Source organism: Gallinula chloropus (genome assembly GCF_964237585.1).
Source record: "Gallinula chloropus genome assembly, chromosome: 6".
Classification (NCBI taxonomy): Eukaryota; Metazoa; Chordata; class Aves; order Gruiformes; family Rallidae; genus Gallinula; species Gallinula chloropus.
The window spans coordinates 15739610-15759329 of NC_140091.1; the positions used below are offsets into that span (position 1 = coordinate 15739610).

General features: G+C 47.4%; 1 protein-coding gene across 1 annotated transcript in view; it reads right to left on the minus strand.

The window, feature by feature from the left end:
• Window positions 1–19064, minus strand: part of DDAH1 (dimethylarginine dimethylaminohydrolase 1) — a gene marked incomplete at both ends in the record, with an annotated part of 55968 nt that extends 36904 nt beyond the window's left edge. Inside the window, one exon of the mRNA XM_084266381.1 lies at window positions 18759–19064. Coding sequence (XP_084122507.1) covers window positions 18759–19064 — 306 coding nt within the window. The remainder of the gene's footprint in view (window positions 1–18758) is intronic.
• Between the last annotated feature and the right edge of the window lie 656 nt (window positions 19065–19720).

Below are 19720 nucleotides of genomic sequence, written 5' to 3' on the forward strand. Positions count from 1 at the left end.
AAAAGTCATTCAAATTAGGCTTCATCCACAAGATAAAACCCCATCTGTCTTTCCTAAAGGACATAGTAAGGCACAATTTAAATACCTGGAATCCAATGTTAGCACTGCAGAACATCACTTCGCAAAATCAGAATTTACTCGGTTAAGTAGGAAACATCTGAAAGAAAAATCTCCAAGATCTTACACAATCAGACACATTTTGAGCCACACAGCTTCTATGGCAATTCCTTCATAGATGAAGAGCTTTTAACAACCTAACAAGCTTGATGCAGCCAGTAGTAAGGTTGTAACTGGTTTCATAGGGGTTTTCATTTGCTTGACAAATGTGTTATGGAAAAATGGTGGAACCACCCCGGCAAAGACACCTCTGGGAAGTTTACTGTAGCTCCAGGGAAATGAAGTAAACAAAACGCATTGTCAGCACATCCTCAATGTACCTCTCATACCTTTAGGATGAGACCAATGCTGGGAGCTTCTTGTGTTTAACTGCACAAGAGGATTCATACAGTTAGTGCTGAACGACTCTTCACATCGACTTCAGTGGGAATAAGCTACCCTGGATTTCAGAAGAAAAATAGCACTAACAGAAAGTTAATGAGGTACAAACCAGGTTATGAATGGACCAAAGAAAAAAAAAATCTGCTAAAGCTATTTCCTGCCCTGCTGTGACCGAACACATGCCTTTTAAGGCCTCACCTTACCCCCCCCCCCCTTTTCTTTAGGCAACGTTTTATTGTACCCTGAGACTTTCTCCACTTTTCTAATCAGTTTCCATTATGTCCTTTCCCTTTAAAGTTTCCCACTGTTACAGCTCCACCAGGAACAATAACGCTGCAAACGGCAGCACAGACTGGCTATGGCTTTTAAAAGAGTCTTGAAACACGGCCAAGGTGGAGTAAGTCTACTGGACGGGGGGTTAAAGCACCGGGCTCCCAGCGCAGCGCCTGCATCCCTGCTCCTGCCAAGGCAGCTCTGCACACGACAACATGGAAAGTTTTAGAGCAGAGTCTAGCCTGGGGTACAGAAAAAATTCCTGACCTACAAGTTCATTTTAAAGGGATGTTATGAACTAGGGGGCTGGATTTGGCCCCCTTCAAACCAGACAGAGACCCAAAGGCAGAGCAAAAAGACAGCCCAGCTCTGGCAGAGGAGCACTCAACTCATACAGGGAGTTTTCCCTATTTCCTCTTCCCCTGGAAGAAGGAGGGTGATGCAGGCTTGCTTCCTGCATTCACTTCTTGCTTATTCTGAGTGGAAAACCACCACCACACACAGCACACAAACTCTGCTATCACTTCTAATGAACCACATTACCCACCTTCAAGCATTTCTCTCAATCACATTCCCACCTCCCCAGCTCAGACTCACAACGACCAAGCAGCAAGGCTCAGAGCTGGCTGGCAGTCTCATGAGACAGGCTCTCGCAAGAATTTCCTGCCTCTGCAGCGGCCAGACATACTACAGCAACAGACGCTCTCGCGGTATTTTGGCACCTCTGCTCCTTGTTCAGGCCAAGACCCAGGAATGCAAGCTAAAAACACTTCTTAATTTTCAGAATTTTAAAGTAACTCTGCTCTTCTGCCGTGGGCGTCTGGTTAGCTTCCATGCTAAAAGACTGCTTCAGCTGAGATTAACTGAATTTGGAAACAACAGTGCTCAAAGTATCACCAAGAAGTTTGCTTCCCAGAGAACAGCTTGGTAAGGCACCACCACAGTATGGCATCAGAGCAGTTTACTCCAGAGAAGTGTTATGGAAAGAACAAATGACTGATCCTCTGAGCACCCTGAATTAGGTTTTCCATGCGTCCTGGGGTACTTTGAGCAAGCATTCCTGTCAAGATGACCTAGCTGATGAAAACTTGTATCGGAACTTCAGGTAAGATTCAGGAACATGGATGAAAGATCCGTAAAAGTGCAATTCACAATGGACTGAGGAAACCAGAGTTTCCATGTTTTCTGGTCTCTGAGCTGCCATTCAAGCCTGCACTACAGATGGGCAAGGCCATTCATCACTGCTGGGTTCAGACAACTCCTACTGACAGATCAGCTTGGGAGAAGCCTTGCTGGAAACTCAGATTTTGGACTATAATCCAAGAAATCCCCTCTCCTCATGCCAGGTCACAGCTTCTAGGAGAACCCAAACGCATACCTATGCTGCTGGCATAAAGTAAGGACTACACTGGATGCTGAGTAAGGTTCTGGCTCCCTTCAAGAGGGATGACTCTCACATGTTCTTCTAGTTGTTCATAGAAATGCAGCTTCCCACAGCCTATGCTGTGGAACAAGCAGCAGTCACAGCTTAAGATACTTTCAAACACACGTCTCCTACCCCCTGCATGCAACAGTATGTTGCTCTGCCTCACACTTAGCTTTCTACAGCAGCAAAACCAGGGGAAGCAGGAGCAAGAACACCTTATGTAAAAAACAAACTCACCACCTCCTAGCATACAGGCAGCTCAGGTTTTAAGGACAAGTTTAGAAACAGAAGCCCAAACATCTCAGTAGAAGCGCCTACAGCTGGGCACGTGTAGGCTGAGGAAAAAAGTCCCCAACATTCAGAGACTGCGCCTGTACTTTCCATTCAGGGCTTTGGCCAGGGGTCAGAGGACACATACCACGATGTGAGCAGTTATTCAGGCATGTTAAAATACTTAGAAAAGATTCTGCTGCTGATCTCATCTCCAGGAGTTATCACCTACACTGGTGTCTGCACAGGGCTGGGGTAATGCCTTGCACCAGACAGGGTACACGTGACAAGGAAAGCTGGTGGTGACTACAGCCTCAGCTCTTCTGGAGCACCTTCCCAAGAAGCCAAAGGAGCGTATCTATTTTCTACTACATAAAGGGGCAAACCTACAAAAAAAATCTCATTATTAGAGCAGTCAACACATACAGGAGGCACGTCAGATGTTTTATGCATCAACAACGAAGAGACAGCTTCATTGCAGTCTGCCCATCCCTGGAGAAGCATGCAGAAAGCAAGGCACAAAGATTAAGCATTCTGTAAAGATCCACGCTCCACACAGATTTAACTTGTTCTTAAAACCTGTCACAGGATATATTTAATATTGCTACATGCTGTGTTTAATACTACTATGCTTGCAAGTTCTATTGTTCTATTAATAACAGTTTTGCAGGCAGCACACCATGTCTAAAATCTCCTAGTCAATATTTAAGGATAAGAAATTTTAAAACTAAAGCCGTATCATCTTGACAAATGTTACATTACATCAGACTTTCCACTATTGAAAAACACGACCATGAGATCAGCTCAGGGAGATGGTAAGTAACCAGACACAGGAAAGAGTTTAGTGCTTTAAGCTAAGAAGTCTGATTACAGGCTCTGCGTTAAGCACTGGTACCTTACAGGACCGAGCCCCAGCTACTTATGTACTTGCATCACAGACACAAGCCTTAAAGTTAAAAAAGAAGTCCCTGTCCTTGAATCCAGCTCCCCCATGCTCCTCCCTGCTCCAGTCCCACCAGCTTCAGAGCAGGCAGCCAACAGTTGCACCTCTCCGGTGGACACCTCTATGTTGCTTCCCATACTGAATGCCTCCTGCTAGTACCAGGTCTGCAGTTCATTTCATGTGTTTAAATAGTTAACAACTGCCAATACGTACTTTGTAAGGCAAATAAAATTAAAATGGGTTTTCAGTACTTTTCAAACCACCCCTGAGAAGTCCAGCTGGTTACCAGCACACCGCTTCACAGCGGACACAGGTATGCAGTGAATCTGCTGTCAGGAATACAAAGCAGGGCACTATTTTTAGACACGGCCTCAGGATTTACATAAATCTGAATAAGATCTTACACACAGTTGCATTAGCCACCCTTTGTTTACATTCCATCCTGGAGAAAAGCAAACCCATTTCTTCCTAAGTTTTGTGACTAGTGCTGTGCTTTAGAGGGCTGGCTGGCCTTTAGGAGCTCCCATCAGGCTTCTGGTTATGTGCAGAGATCTTTTAAAGAGGGTAAGGAAACAAAATAAAGGGAAAACTAGGTTAAAAACCAAGAAGCCTGTTGCAGAATTACAAGCAGTGCCTTTGGTCCTCATGATGAAGCACTGACAGAGCACATTTCAACCACACAAAAGATTTTGACAGTTTCTGGTGGCTGCTGACATCTGTGCCAAGGTTCCCCTAAGGACAGAGAAGTAAGGAAGATAAAGCCACACTTGGGAAATATCAAAGCCAGGACATGAAACAGCAAGCCTTGGAGGGCCAGGACATGCTCACAGCTTGTGGCCGGGACAGTCAGCGGAGTATTTTCCCACCAGTACCACAAAAACCGCTGCCTTTGTCAGAGACTGGATAGCAGTCACCCTTCTTTGCATTAGTCTCACCTTCCCTGACATTTACTTCCACTGCTCTTCAGTCACCTTGCACATCCACAACATGATGCCACAGCAGTCCAGGCAGCCCAGGAGCCACAGTTATTGGGTCAGGCAAAACCCTTGGGAGCATTACTGCAGCCAAGCCACCAGCACCAAAGCAAACAAGAGCCCTTCCTCCCTCCCAGCAGGCTGTAACACCAACAGGTCCCAGGTCCCTCAGCCCCTGTTTAATCAGGGCATCACCGATGCCATGGGTCCACAGGCTTCCACACAAAGCACTGACAGCTAGATGGATTTCTGGAAACATGGCCACAGAAGAGTGCTTACCAAGCAAGCCTGGCCACACCAGTTCTAGTCCTGCTCCTGTGGAAAAGTCTCCAGTAAGCCCTGCGTGATGCACGGCTGGCTTGAAAGCCATTTCTGACAGTGCCATGAGGAGCCTGATGCCCTTCTATCTCAGATAATGAGATAGATGTCACTCCTAGCAGCCTGCCATTCATTAAACCTACCTAGAAACATCTCCCACATCTGCCATTTGCAGGCATAAAGAGAACCGTTCTGCTTTGCAAATTTTCAATGATTCAGTTAGCTGTGAAGCAGGGGCACCAGCACAGAGAAGAGCAGCACCTTTTCCAAAAGGTTCTTTGTGTTCTGAAACTAAAGAGCTATTTCCTACCACAAATACTGGTATTTTCAGGCTCAAGCTGCTCAGGAAAAGCCTGTCCATAACCTACCAGTTTGTGCTGTGGAGGTAATCAGCTGCTAGTAACTGCCCCACAACATCAATCCTAGGGCCCACTGGAGACCATCCTCCTCACGGCACCTTTCTGCAAAGGCTCTCCTAGGACACTGTCTTCAGAGAATGGTTTGGGCTGGAAGGGACCTCAAGCACTATCTAGTTCCACCCCCATGCCATGGACAGGGACACCATCCACTAGACCAGGTTGCCCAAAGCCCCATCCAGCCTGGCCTTGAACACTGCCAGGGAGGGGGCAGCCACAGCTTCTCTGGGAAACCTGGTCCAGTGCCTCACCACCCTCACAGTAAAGCATTTCTCCCCAATAGCTAATCTAAATCTACTCTCCATCAGCTTAAAGCCATTCCCCCTTGCCCTATCACTACACTCCCTGACTTACTCTAGGCCCCTTTAAGTACTGGAAGGCCACCATAAAATCTCCCCAGAGCCTTCTCTAGGCCGAACAATCCCAACTCCCTCAGCCTGTCTTCATAGGAGAGGTGCTCCAGCCCTCTGAGGATCTTCAGAATCCTTCTCTGGACCCACTTCAGCAGCTCCGTGTTGTCCTCATGTTGGGGTCCCCAAAGATGAATACAGGTGGTGTCTCAAAGGGTGGAGTAGAGGGGCAGAGTCACCTCTGTTGAGCTGCTGGTCACACTTCTGTCTGCTGGACACAATTGGCTTTCTGGGCTAGAAGTGCACATCACCAGGTCATGTTGAGTTTCTCATCCACAAACACTCCCAAGTCCTCCAGGGCTCTGTTCTCAATCCATTCTTCACCAAATCTGCTTTCATAATGTTAAGCCTGGCTCTCAATACATCAGACCTCTGTATGCCAAACATTCATTGCTAGGCCTTTCTAAGAATCATTTTGCAAAGCTTGGATGGCAGTATGTTTTCACAGCTGATGTGGAAAGCTAGAAACAACATTTCCCAACAAGAAATCTCTGCTTCACAAAGTATGCACTGTTTCTTAGGGTTAATCTGACTTGCCATGGCGGGGGCGAAGGAGGGGGGGAATCCTTTTATACTGCTGACATAAGATACCTCTGACTGCCTTAATGGTGGAATCATTCCATTTTCTATCTGTGCTAGGATGGGTAGACTGAGGCAGGGAGTTAAAAATAAATCCACATCTGACCTCAAATCACCCATTTCTGGTGCATTTCTGGACCACCTGAAGGCAGCAGGTTCCCCTTGCCTGCGGGACAAACACCAGCAAGATCTCTGCAGGGTTAAGGCAGGGCAGCCGCCTCCCTAACAGCAGTCCTCGCATGACTCGTGACCTTCCCTATCACAGCAAGTGACTCATTATGAGCCTGCTAAACAGCTATCAGCATTACAGCTTATTCATAATACATGAACAGCTTAAGTGGGTCACAGAGACCTGTATATCCGAGTAGCCTGACTCCAACAGCGGTCACTGCTGGCCGCTGAAGGGAAGAATAACGGGAAGGAAAAGTAGAGCGCTGCTGCCTCCCGTATATTTTTCCCAGCTTATTGTAAGAGGCAGTGTACATATTTCCAAAGCCAGACACTGTGTCTGGATCAAAGTGTTAAACAGCTATTGATGGCTCTCTTTCATTAGCTGATGCCCAGCTGTACTTTTGGCCCCCACAACATCCTGGCAGTGAGTCCGAGAGTTCAGCTGTGCACTGCATAACAATGTACTTCCTTTTGCTTGGATTTGCTGCCTGGGTATTTCTCTAGATGTCATCAAGTTTCATACTATCATTCCCAGGTCACTTTCTCTGTACCATTTGAGATACTGTAGAGCTCTACTTCTCTCCTCCCCTACCCAACATAACTATGGGCTGCAAGCATTTATCTAATTAGTGTCACTTCATACAGAAGCAGTCTTATGCCACAGCAAGGTCTGATCAGCCACCCCTACCTTTTCCGCTTACACCGCATTTCCAGGACAGAGAACCTCACACAGCACTTCAAGTCCAGATGAATAATCAATTTAGGCCCAGTCAAAAAAAGCAGCCTTTCAGCAATACTGCAGGTATACAGCACTTCAGAGTTTTAGAAATGCTCCTCTAGAAGGGGCTGTCCTAACCCAGAGCCCTGCGGTCAGGTAAGCTGGTTGTTCTACGGCATGACAGTAAGGTCACACAGCTGAAGAAAAGGAGATTAACAGAAACATTTGCTTCAAGGGTCATAAACATAAGTGATTGCTGTATGGCACTACTAAAGCTCCATTTCACAGGGACTGGAGTTTCACAGTTGGACTTGCCAGCATCAATGAAGATGTGGCAACCAGCACAGTGCTTGAAGTGCTGACAAAGGCATTCCCTCCACAGCCTGACAAGTTACCCACCTCCTTTTCTTCATACCAGGTTTGACAACTTGCCTCTTCAATTCTGCTGAATACTTTTCCTATACTAGTGAGGATCTACCTTCCTTAAAACTAATTGAGGTCAGTCAAAATGATCAAGAATTATCAAAGCTCAGAGGGAGTAGAATTTGCCTGATTTCTTCTAGAAACTGCAGCAAACCCAGTTGTTCTCTGCACACATTGAGCCATTGCAGCCAGGAAAAATGTGGGAAAGGGTGTACCACATCCCTGTGCCTTCACCTCCTTCCCCACCCTCTACTCCAGGCAAGCACCACATTTTGAAGTTTCTGAATACACATGGCTACAAAAGTCACCCTATATCACCTTGCAAAAAGCAGGCAAAGTCATAGAGGACTTCAGAATTTGCTGAAAAAATACAGGTAGCCAATTCATATCATCCTCCACCAGTATCTATTGCATCTATCAGTTTCTATTTGCCTCTTGACAGTACTGCTTGCTAGTACAGGCATTAGTATTCCCATCAGAGGCCTGTAACAGATACCAAGAGATGAACAAATACACTGAACTTCGGTGAATACCTAGTGACCAGCAATTGCCACACCACCTCCCCCCCCGTACACTGTTGGAAGAACATGAGATACTTGGGATTGATCACTTTTACTGTTTTAAGCACAGCAATGACAGGCACACTTGGCTATCTAGGTAGGTGAAGCTACACAATGCACTGTTTAGTTTGTAAAATTAACTCCTGGCGGACTGGTGAGTGTGTGTCACCTCTAGAGAGAGGCATGGAGCTTACTGCTAAACATTGAAAGGATTTTAAAAAACATGGCTTGCTATTTCTGGACAGATAGCAAAAACCCCCAACTATCTCCACCTCTAAACCACTTGCCTTCCTAGCTTGGGTTTGCTTGCACAGAGATAAGCATCTCCACACCAGCTGGTCTGTGTCTCAAAGGACATTGACCATGCTGAAGTGCAGAGACATGCACAAGCAGGATTCTTGTCCTGTACAATCACCCTTTCTACAAGGTATGGGATTCAGCTTCCCTGACAGCTCTTCCATTAAGCCTCAGAAAAGAATCCCAAAATCAATCACAACAATGCCAATAATGTCCAGTTATGTAGCAGCCTTGTTTCAGTTGGCTTCAGTTGCCAGATGGGACTGAGCTGAGACACAATTTCAAGTTGCCAGAGAGCTTTGGTTGGCATCCAGAGACAAATGCTGATAGCCAGTTCCTTTACTATTAACATACATAAACTTTCCAGAAACAAATTATCGTATTTATTTTTTAAAGATGGTGCCAAACACCAAATCCTTACTGAAGTAAAAATTAGATCTGCAGATTGTGAAATACTTGTTTTGCTACTGAATCAGAATGACAGAAAGATGGCATGTTACAGGGTGGTCAGCTGACTTGTATGTGATCAGTGTGCCTGCATGAATGCAAAGACTGACTCGGGTCTTTCCTGAACATAAATACTGCTACATGAGGCAGCAAGAAAAGATATTGTCACCTGAGGCTGTGGGTGCATCATTTATCTTCACCATAGAACTGTGACTGCTCAGATATGATACCAAGAGTGAATCTCTAACACCACGAACTTGATTGATTAGCCATATGCTCCAGTAAAAATACCTTTCTTAAAAAGCAATTAATGACCAGTAATTACTGACAGCAATTTCTTTCTTGGTAGGACACATTCTCTACAGCCACCAACCCCTGCCAGCTGGCCATAAGCAATGGCTTACACAGATGTCTGCACATGCTGGGTTAACTTATGAGCAATGAAGTCTCTGCTTTGTATAGGTGACTTGTGTTTCAGGTCAGACCTTTAATAATCAGGTCTACCTTTTTGATCCAGGAGACTTTTGACTCAGACAAGAAATTCTTTGAAAGCTGAACATCACAGAAGCATAGACTCTATTTTCATGGGCTAGCCTGAGCTGTTAAGCTCACAGAACACTCGTACTGAGTGAAGGACTGCAAGTTAAAGCTTTCTATACAGTCAATTCCCACAGTATCCTTCAGCAGGGATATGCTGTGTCTGCAGCAGAGGGACTGAGTACTTGTTCCAGGGTCACTGGAGAAAACAGCAAGGGAAGACTAACCAGTGATATTAGAAATTAAAGTCCACATGCATTCGTTTTCTTGAAAGTCAGTGTTTAGACCAGCCATGACTGCTGAAGAGTTGCATGCCCTGGTCACCTCGCCAAGAGGGATGATTTGAAACAGTGAGTTTAGGGACACAGCTGGCCTTGTTGATTCAATGTGCTTTGGGGAGAAACTGTAGTAAGGCAAAGGTTCTTGCCTTTGACACATTTGTTTCTACATTGTATGTATGTTTTACAAGCCAGCCTGTCCACCACCTGAGCTGAGACTCATGTTCTGGAGCTAGAATCACACTGGTTCATATGCAGCATTTGGAGTTTTGTATAAAGCAATCCAGACCCTAGAACTGGAGGAAGCTTTGCAAGCAGCAGCATTGGAGCAACAAGTGAGCACAGTGAACCTGGCACCAGAATGTGGTAAGCACAGTTCTCACACAGCCAACTGACAGAAGGCCCTGCAAAGAAACAAACATTTAAAAGAATGTGAATAAGCGATTAAAGTTTCCACTGTGTTACATACACAGCCAGACAAATAACATTCTGTAAAAACACAAGACATCTCTCTTCCTAGGAAGTAAAGGACCTTGAAACAAGCATCATACATCTTGTCTCAAGACAGAGCACTTCACAACAAAAGCTCCACATGGGCTAGAAGACCTGGCACCACACTGCTATGTAAACCTATAGTACATTAGCTACTATTTAGTAGAAAGGGAAAATTAATCAAGTTGAGAACTTCAATAGTGTGGAGGTGTCTGACTGTCACTTCATTAACAGCAAACAGCTGCACTTACCCTCAACCACATCAGAGCCCTGCTGAGGAGCCATCAGAGGTACACCCTGCCAGTGGAGATGCCAACCCAGCCTCCTTCTCCTCCCACAGGAATCATGGTACAGCCCCCAAGCACTACAGCCCATGCTCTACATGGGAGCACGGTGGGCAGGGCACATCAGGATCCTGGCTTGGGGGGGATCAGTACAGAGGGCCTACAGAAGGTACATTTGGACATGTGGAGGGCAAGAGGGGCCCAGGTAGAAAGGAGGCAAGTTCACAAGTGGAAGCATGTGGAAGACAGAGGAGGGAAAATGAAGATAAATGCTTCTGTGTCCCGACAGCACTGGGAGCAGCCGCTGCTTGTGCTGTTGGTACAGCACTGGAATCCTCAGCTGGGGACTTTGCTGTCCATACCAAACCATCCAAGAGACCAACACACAGACACAGAGCATGCAGCAGCTCTTCTGCATCACAGGCTCAGGAGACACTGTCAGATCCCATGAGCAAGACAGCACCGCAGCACACACACCAACCCACTCCCCTGCAGAGAGCATGGGGGTTCCATGGGTTTGCAGGGAGCATGGGATTAAAAACAACTATCAGGCAGCCTACATGGGTATGTTGCAAATCCACTCTGAAACTCCAAAGTCAAAGCTCCAGCAATGACTGCCATAAGCTAGTTTTCACAGTGCTTTAAAGTGAGGCAGTTGCCAAAGAAAGTTTTAGGTTCAGTTCGAAAGTCTGGGCAGAAATCTCTTGACAGAGGTGCAGGGTAGCTCCAAGCTATACGTATAAGAGAGGAGCAAAAAAAAGCTCTTTTCACTTTGAGGAAATGCTTACAGTTATTTGGAACCTTTAACCACTTAGCATTTGCACTGAACTGTAAGGTCACCAAGGGCTATTTATCACTGCTAAAGGAATAGCTATTAACAAGGTACAAGAGCTGACATCAGGCTTAATAATAATCAGTGTCCACAAGAGATGAAAAAAAAAGGCATTTAATTTGGGTTCTGCCTTTTTTTAATCTTATGGTCAGCAACTTGGGTATTCCCAAGAAACCTGACATTGCAATTTATAACAAGGTCTAAATATTGCCTCTGCTAGAAAAGCATGAAACCCAAGTTGCTCCTAGACTGTCCTTAAGGATTGTTTTACCATTCTATAGATAGAAACCAATTACAACAAATACAGTCCACTTCTATTGATCTGATTAGAAGCTCCTTCCTAACATTTTCATTAAACCTTTGATCACAGCAGCAAAATTGAAAGTGAAAAAATACTGTTCTTGGCATAGCATAGTAAATTTGCCCAAAGTGTCAGCCCTATTAATGTAGGGTCAGAGCTCCATCAGCAACAAACTTTAAGACCAAAAAGAATCACTTACCCCAACCACAAGGAAACACTCAAACTGCAAAGCAGGTGGAAGGGCCAGAGACAGAAACAAGTGAAACTGCTTCTGAAATAGTTTGCTTTAGTAGGCTAAAGCATTCCTTCCTATCCCCACTGATACTACTGTTACACAGGCTCCTGGTACAGATCTACCCAATACTGCCCAAAGGATCACTTTTTCAAACTTCTCAATACTATTTAAGAGCAAACTTATGTACTGTATAAGCAGCTTCTCATCTATTGTGAACTTTGCAGTCTATTTATATACTAATATCAAAACAGAAGAACTGCAGAAGACAACCAAACCCCAGGTACACAGCCGCTGATGGGTACTTTTAAAACTTGTTTTCAGTTATACTGAAGACAACAAAGTATCTTGCACGCTTTCATTCTAAACTTGAGGTTAGACTGAAAAGGTGGTGAAAAGGACTGGCTAAAGGAGCACCTATGTAGTCTGGTGTGGAATGGGAAAGCTATCCAAGAATCAACCTGACAAAGGCTGGAAAGGTACCTAGTGCCACTCTGAATTTGTCAGCCTTCATGTAAGGCTCTTGCCCATGTTTACTCACCTGCTGTTTTAAGCACTAAGCAATGACACCATGGTAACCCCCATGCTTTCTAGGCTGAACACCAGAGCTAGTCTCAAGGGTAAAGCACAGTAAGGACATGCAAAGGGGTCAGTACAAGTGTACAAGACCTCCACAATTTAGGACAGTTTAAAGAACTATGAATTATTTAAAGTGGTAATGAAACATTTTATCTCTTGCCTCTCTAGTGATCAGCAAGTATTGGAAACAAGAGATCTTTACCAGCTGTGTGGAGAGATGCTGATTTAAGTGACTACTCAGCAAATACAGACTCTTCCATACCAGCATGTGCTGTAAAATAAAGTTCCCATAACCTAATTAAGCTCAGAAGCTAGCAGAGCCTTAAATCTATTTCTCCTGAGCCTAGCTTCTCTCTTACTTTGCAAGAGACATTATCCTGCAGAACTGTCTGCAAGCAATATATTTATCCTAAGCTCTTTTTGCCTTCCATTTTCTCAGAAGCCTCCACCAACTGGTCTGAGAATCATTCTTGCAAGCATTAAGCTGCAGCTGGGACTGTAGCCCAGCACAGGATGCAAGCTCTAGTTCACATACAGCTGTGACACCCTACTGAAGCTGTACAGGGTGGAAAGAGGCAGCTGAGGGTGCTCAGCATAGATGAGCAAGTTACCTGGCCCAGCAGATCTGGAAGCTCTACAGAAGCACTGCTATGGACAAAGCCCTGCCACCCACCAAGTAGATTTGGGAAGCAGTGCCCAGAGATGCTCCAAAGACAATTAGGAGGCTTCTTCAATGCTTGTTGAGACAATGGGATTTCACGCTCATTTGTTGTTCATCCCCAGTCCTCACACTGAAGGACTGCCTATCCTCCTACGCCACAGGAACACAGAACCAGAAGTTGTTCTCTGTAGGTGTTGGGGAGTAAGGGACAACAATAGTCCTAGGTGGAAGTTTCCTCTTTACAGCCAAGGAAGGAACCATCTCTTCTGCAGCAGCTCCTGAAGCTCTCTCAGCACACCAGCTGTTCTCCCTTCCCCATGCTGCAGCTGAGAAGAGGTCAGGTCACTGTGGGTGAAATTTTGGGGTTTCCATCTGTCTGCATAAGCACAGAAATGGTGGAAAAGTTTTGTGCTATCCCAAGCACATTAAGACAACTTAGGCAGCAAGAACAATGTGCTGATGAGGGCTCTTCTCACCAACTAACCCTGTTGTGCTCAGAAGGTGACGTGAAGAGTTTATATTAGAGGAATAAACAATTGAGAACATACTGCTGAAACAAAAGGTGCTGGAACAGGCAATCTGGTCAGCAGTCACAGCTTTTCCATTGGAGTTACTCAACTCAAAAATCAAACACACTGGTAGCTGCACACAGCTAAACAAAACACCAGCTTATCCGCATTAGCTATCTACCTCTGGCTTACTTCAAAAGCCTTTACCTTTCTGCCAAATCCAAAATTCCCCAGAAACTATGAATTTTAAGTAAGTTCATAAGTAGATAACACAGAAACATAATGCCTTGAAACAAGTCTGACTAGTGAACAAAACATTAAATGCATGACTAATTTTTCTACTTCACTAAAAAAACACCAGGTTCTTTCCCAGTACTGAACATGACCAAATTTAATGCAACCTTTTTCTCCCTACAATAACTTGGAGCAAGAACAGACATAAGCCTAGATTTTATTTCGTTTTGTTCCAGACAGATGATCAGCAAAGAATCCAATGGTGCTAGAGGTATAAGCAATAGTATCTATAAAGCCCGAAAGCCCAATCATTGCTATTCCAAACTACTGCAAAAATTTGCCTGCTGCATATAGTGTTATAGTAATTGATAACAAGCCTCCTTAATAAGGAGTCTAGTCAGTGAAAGAACATGCTGCATCAGTTCTTAAATATTGCATGATGGGGTTTCAGTAGCATGAAAGAGCAGAGAAGACAGCCATGCTGCTCAGTTCATGCATCTGGCAGACAGTTTAGCAGGATGTACAATGCACCTGAAACAGCCCTGCTCCAGCTGCTTATTCAAGCAGGCTGTTGTATTTGGGATGGACCTCTGCAGCCCCCTGTGCCCTTCAATGTGCACTGGTCCAATGAGGATCTAGAGCCTGACCTACCACATGCCTCCGATGCTTTCCTGGACACAAGCCCTCCTTCTAACTCTTTGCAGAAATTGTACTCTACAGCCTCATCCCTTCCCCCATTGCTCTTGACCACTCTGTACAGAAGTCTGTTAAACAGTTAAGAGATCAGCAAGACAAGCCTGGCTGAGTCCTGCCTTACAGGAGGGCTCAGGTCAGGAGTACATGCTCAGGAATCGGGCTTTACATTAACTGGGTTAAGCCAAGCGTACACCAACTGTACTGCTAAAGTATTTATGGGTTTGCACTTATGTTACATAAAAAGAATAGAGATTGCACTTTGAGAAACTGGTGCTTGACATAGCCTGCACCCACCTTCTTCCCCACTCAGTTGACTGTATGGTGACATCACTACAACAGCCTTGGTTCACTTCCATACCAGTCCGAGCAAACCAGCTGCGGTAGGAATACAGCCCTTCAGAGGTACAGGAAGAAACTGGTTTCACAGGGCTTCATCCTTTTGATTTTCTAGCAGTAGATCCATCAGACCAGGAGCAAACCAGATTTAATGACTGTCTCAACAGTGAAGATTTCATGGCAATTCAACTGACAAATGCCTGACTCCAAGTATCTAACATACAACTGATTTCATGCTCACAGAATAACGCATGTTGGAAGGGACTTCTGGGAGCTTCTAGAACAACTCAAGGCAAGGCAGGCTATGAAAACAGACCAGGTTGCTCAGCACATTATGCAGCTGGGTCTTGAAAACCTCCAAGGATACTGAGTGAACAGCTTCATTGGGCCCTTGTGCCACTGCTTGACTGTCCCCACTAAAAAGCCTTCTTATACCCCACTAAAATATATTTCAACCTGTACCTGTGGTCTCTTGTCCTCACAACTGAACAACCTGGCTCCATTTTCCTGACAAAACATGGTCTGCAAGTGCGAAGTCAAGGTGGTAATGACTTCCCTCTACTTAATGGTTCTGCTCCCATCAATACAGGCCAGGAGCATACTGGCCTTTACCATGGGGCCACACTGCTGGCTCATGGCTGCTGTGCTGCACACACAGGGCACCCCTCAGGGGACTTTCTGCAGAGCTGTCCCCTACCCACTCTGGCCCACCTAGGATTTTTCATTCCCTGGGGCAGGACTTTGCATTTGCCTCTGTTCAACTCCATGAAGTGCCCATAGGTCAGCCCCTTCCTTCAGCCTGGTAAGGTCCCTCTGAACAGCAGCCTGGACCTCACAGGTATTGCCTCACATACCCTTGGTGCCCTCATGGCTTGACAGAAGTGTCCTCATCTCCAGGTCACCAACAGAGACATTTAACAGGGTAGATGCTAGCACAGACTTCACATCTACTTTACCTGCCACCAGTCTCCAGGGGAAATCAGAGACTGCATATAAAAATCAGAAAAGCCTTTGGGACACTGCTGACAGCCACCCCCCAGGCTAAACAGGAGGGCCAGGAGTAGGCACTGGGCTCCCTCAGCTCCATGCCTGACTGCCTGAAGACCTGCAGCTGGTGCCTCCAGAAACAGGGCTGGAAGCAGCAAGAGTAAAAAAGCTCTGGCCACAAAAGGCAACACCCTCTCAGGAAACTACAAGAAACACTGCTGCTTCTTGGGTGGCTCTCTGTGAGGTTATCATAGATGTTTGCAAGGATTTGCAAGGCATACACCAAGCCCTCCACCATGGTACACAGAGCCCTGGGCAAAGTAGTCACATACACATTCCTGCTTTCTAAAGCCTTGACCATCCTACTGTTTTCAAGACAACATCCTGGTCACTAATTACTCAAAGCAGGTTCACTAGCTGAACACAACTGCCAGGGAGAGGAGGCTGCCCCAAGGGATGCCTCAGAGAGGAAGGGACCAGGAGTAGCCAGACATCATCCCACAGAAACAAGCATCTCCCCCCTCTCCACAAAGCAGTGCTGTAGGGATGCTCCCAGGAGGCAGAATTACTGTAAATAATTCAGAGCTACATGTTCAGACAAGCATTGCACTGCCATGCATTGTTATAGCTTTAAGAGGATATTTGTTTAATTTTTTTACTTCACAGAAAACTCATGGGAGTGATTTCTCCATCATTCAATAAACTAATAAGGTTAAAATAATGCTTCAAAACTTTTTCTCTCCTCTTTATTTATGACTCTGCCTGGACAAGTCACCCATGAAGAGAAGTAAATCTGCTGTTTCTAGTCAAAGTTTACCATGCTCAGGCTTTACTCACAGTCACTTCTGAACTACTAAATGCAAAATAGGGACCAATGACCAGTAAGAAACCTGGTCTCAGGGTCAGCAGGCATAGGTCAAGCAAAAAACCCAGAAGATAAACAGAATTGATTCTGTATTATTCTCAGACAATCAACTGTGTAATTCAATGATGAATTGTTACCATATGCATCCCCTGCAGCACAATCCTTTTTCATTTTTGTGGATGCTGGGAAATAACATCTAATTATGGTTTAAAACAATTTAACATACTTAGGATTACAAAAGTAGATGTAACATTTTACATTTTTTTGTTAAAAGAAAGCAGCTTTGCTTTACTATACTGGTACTTATAACAGGCAATGACACAACTCACTTGGCACTTAATTTGTTGGTTTTATCCCCAGAAGAGGGAGAACACTGGCAGGTACTTGTATTCAACACTGTTTTGCTCAAGGATCCAGCAAACCCCTTCTCTGCTTCACACATCACTAACTGTCCTCAATTTCTCCTGCAACCTTGGGTTATGTGTCTCCGTCCACTAATTTTGCTGAGCCAGAACAACCATAGGCACTGAAGGGAAGAGGAGAGAACAACCTGCTTTGTAGAGAGTAAGAAGTACCCCACATCCTTTGCTTCTTCATTTTGTGCTTTTTAATTTCCTTATAGCACCTCAAATAGTGTCTGTAACAATTCACTGTACCCTCACATTCAGCTCTGCTGTGGTATCTTGTCTCTCGTAGCTGACCATGCATTGACACAGTTTGGGACCTCAAGAAGGGAGCAAAACATTGAGCCAGTGCCAATTCCCCACACAGACACTTGTGAATTTGCACAATTCCCCTTTGGGGTATGCACTTCACGCAAATTCAGTAACTGAGATATTTCTCCTAAAGGGAAAACAGTGTAAATGGCACTGGGAATCACATAGCTACATACCAGTGAGTCATGGGAAGGACCAGTGAAAACTCATTTGGACTCTGGCTGAGGAACAGCTGCTTCTGAGAGCAGCATGTGGCAAACACACTTCACTATGATGCTGTCACCTTATGAGAGCATTTAGATCTGCTTTAAAGAGTAAACATGCCTGGGTCCACACAAGGAAGAACATGTGCAAGATCTCTGCAGTATCTCACCCTGTTACACTGCTAGACAAAATTAAAGCAGAGTTTGCTATTGTTCAAAGGGTACTATATCAAAAACAGCAAGAGGAGACACTCATTGCAATCCGTGGCCAAGACCAGCTGCTGGTGTGCTACAGCTGTTGACTCAGCACTGTCCCACAGCAGTATGTGCTTGTAGATCAAAAAATGAGCAAGCTATGGTACCACTCAGAGGATGGGAGAGAGATGTGAAGAGGGTTAAGGCATACTTACAGGAAGGCAGACTGCCAGCAAGTAGCTTCACAGTTTCAAACAGGGTAATGTTTGTTTAATTTGCTGCTCACAACTTGCTGAGGAGGAGACAACTCAATGGCATTTCAATACATGCACTGCGGGATAAGCCTGTTTATGAATGGGCAGGGCACGTTAAAAAAGTCCTAAGTATCTCTAAAGTAAGGCTCCTGGGGCTGCACATCCCTCTCCAGGAGGGCAGCCCGCATTCCCTGCACATCCATATGCCTCTCGCCCACCAGGCCCGCAGCGGCTGCACAAGGCGGCATCAGGTTCAAGGGCGCTCAGGCTAACAGGCAGCACAGCAAGGCAGGCACCCGCTCCTGCGCACAGGCCAGCAGGGGCAGTTACCACCGGCAGCAGCAATGCCCTGCCTGGAGCCCAGCACAAGTTGAGCACCTTATGAACGCCGGGTCTGCGCTGGGCAGCGCTGCAGCCCGGGGCACGAACCCGCACGGAGGACTGCTGACCCACCCCGCAGGGCCGAGCGGGGCACGCCGGCACACAGCAGGGACCGCACGCCCCGGAGAGATGAGTCACAGCTTACACTGTCCGCTCGCCTTTCGGAGCGCAACACGGCTTCCCCACAAAGCCCCGGCGTGGCCAGGCTCCGCGCACCAGGCGCTGCCAGACGGAGGGGCAGCAGGAGGCCAGGCAACAGCCGCTGCCCAGGGCCCGCCGCTCCGGTCCCACCGAGAAGGGCGGCTGCTCAGTGAGCGATCCCCGCTGCCGCCGCCACACCGCCGTTCCCCGCACCACTCCCGCCGGGGCGGGCCCGGGGACACGCCCGAGGGCGCGGCCACCCCAAGCCCACCTGCCTGGCGGAGACACCGATCCCCCGGCCCCGGCCCGGCCCCTGCCGTACCTCCTTCCTGCGGCTGGGCGCGCCCGGGCGGGTGAGGAGCGCTGTCTCCTCACAGACCACGGCCGCATCCTCCACGAAGACGCAGTCGGGGAGGCTCTCGTCGGCCGGCAGCTCCAGCACCTGCAGCCCCAGCTTGCCCCGCAGGACGCCCACATACAGCTGGTGCTCCCGTTCCGCGCGGGCGAAGTCCACCTCGGGGCCCGCCGCGCTGCGCAGCGCCTGCCGGCACAGAGACTCGGGCAGTGCCCGCACCACAGCGTGCGTGCAGCGCCCGAAGGCGGAGGGGCCGCCGCCCAGCCCGGCCATGCTGCGCGGCGGGGCGCGGAGAAGGGAGGGAGGGACGGGCGGACGCGATCGCCGCCGCCGGCCCTGGCAGCTGATAAAGCACCGCCCGCGGCCCGGCCGCGCCCCATTGGCTCCCCACCAGGCACATTTCCATGGGGCCGCCGCCAAGCGCGCTCCCATTGGCTGGCGGCGGCGGCCGGGCCGCGCCATTGGCCGCTCCCCGCAGGGCGCCGCTTACCTGTGCAGCGGGCGGGAGCGGCGGCACCACCCGCTCAGCGCTGAGGGGATCGCTGACCGGGGCGAGGCGGTGGGGCCTGGGCCCTCCGTGGGGCCGCCTCGGCGCTTCTCCCAGGCCTTGCCCCTAGGCAGGGCGATGGAGCTGCCCGAGCCCGCCCTGGGGTTCCGCTACCACAGCGTGGTTTGAGGGGCAGCGTGGTTGCACATGGCGATTTCACCTCATTCTGTATGAATGCACATCTCGGCTGACAGGATTCAAGCACCTGCGTCTCCCTCAGTCTCTAGGCTCATTCAAGCTGTTCGCGGGCAGTGGGGATGGCTGCTGACCCTTCCTGCTCCAGGACGCATCCCGCTGGCAGCCTGCATGCCCTTTGTGTCTGCCTGCCGCTGCCCAGGCAGTGGAATGAGAGGCCCGGCGGTTTATCCATGTGGCCAGAGGA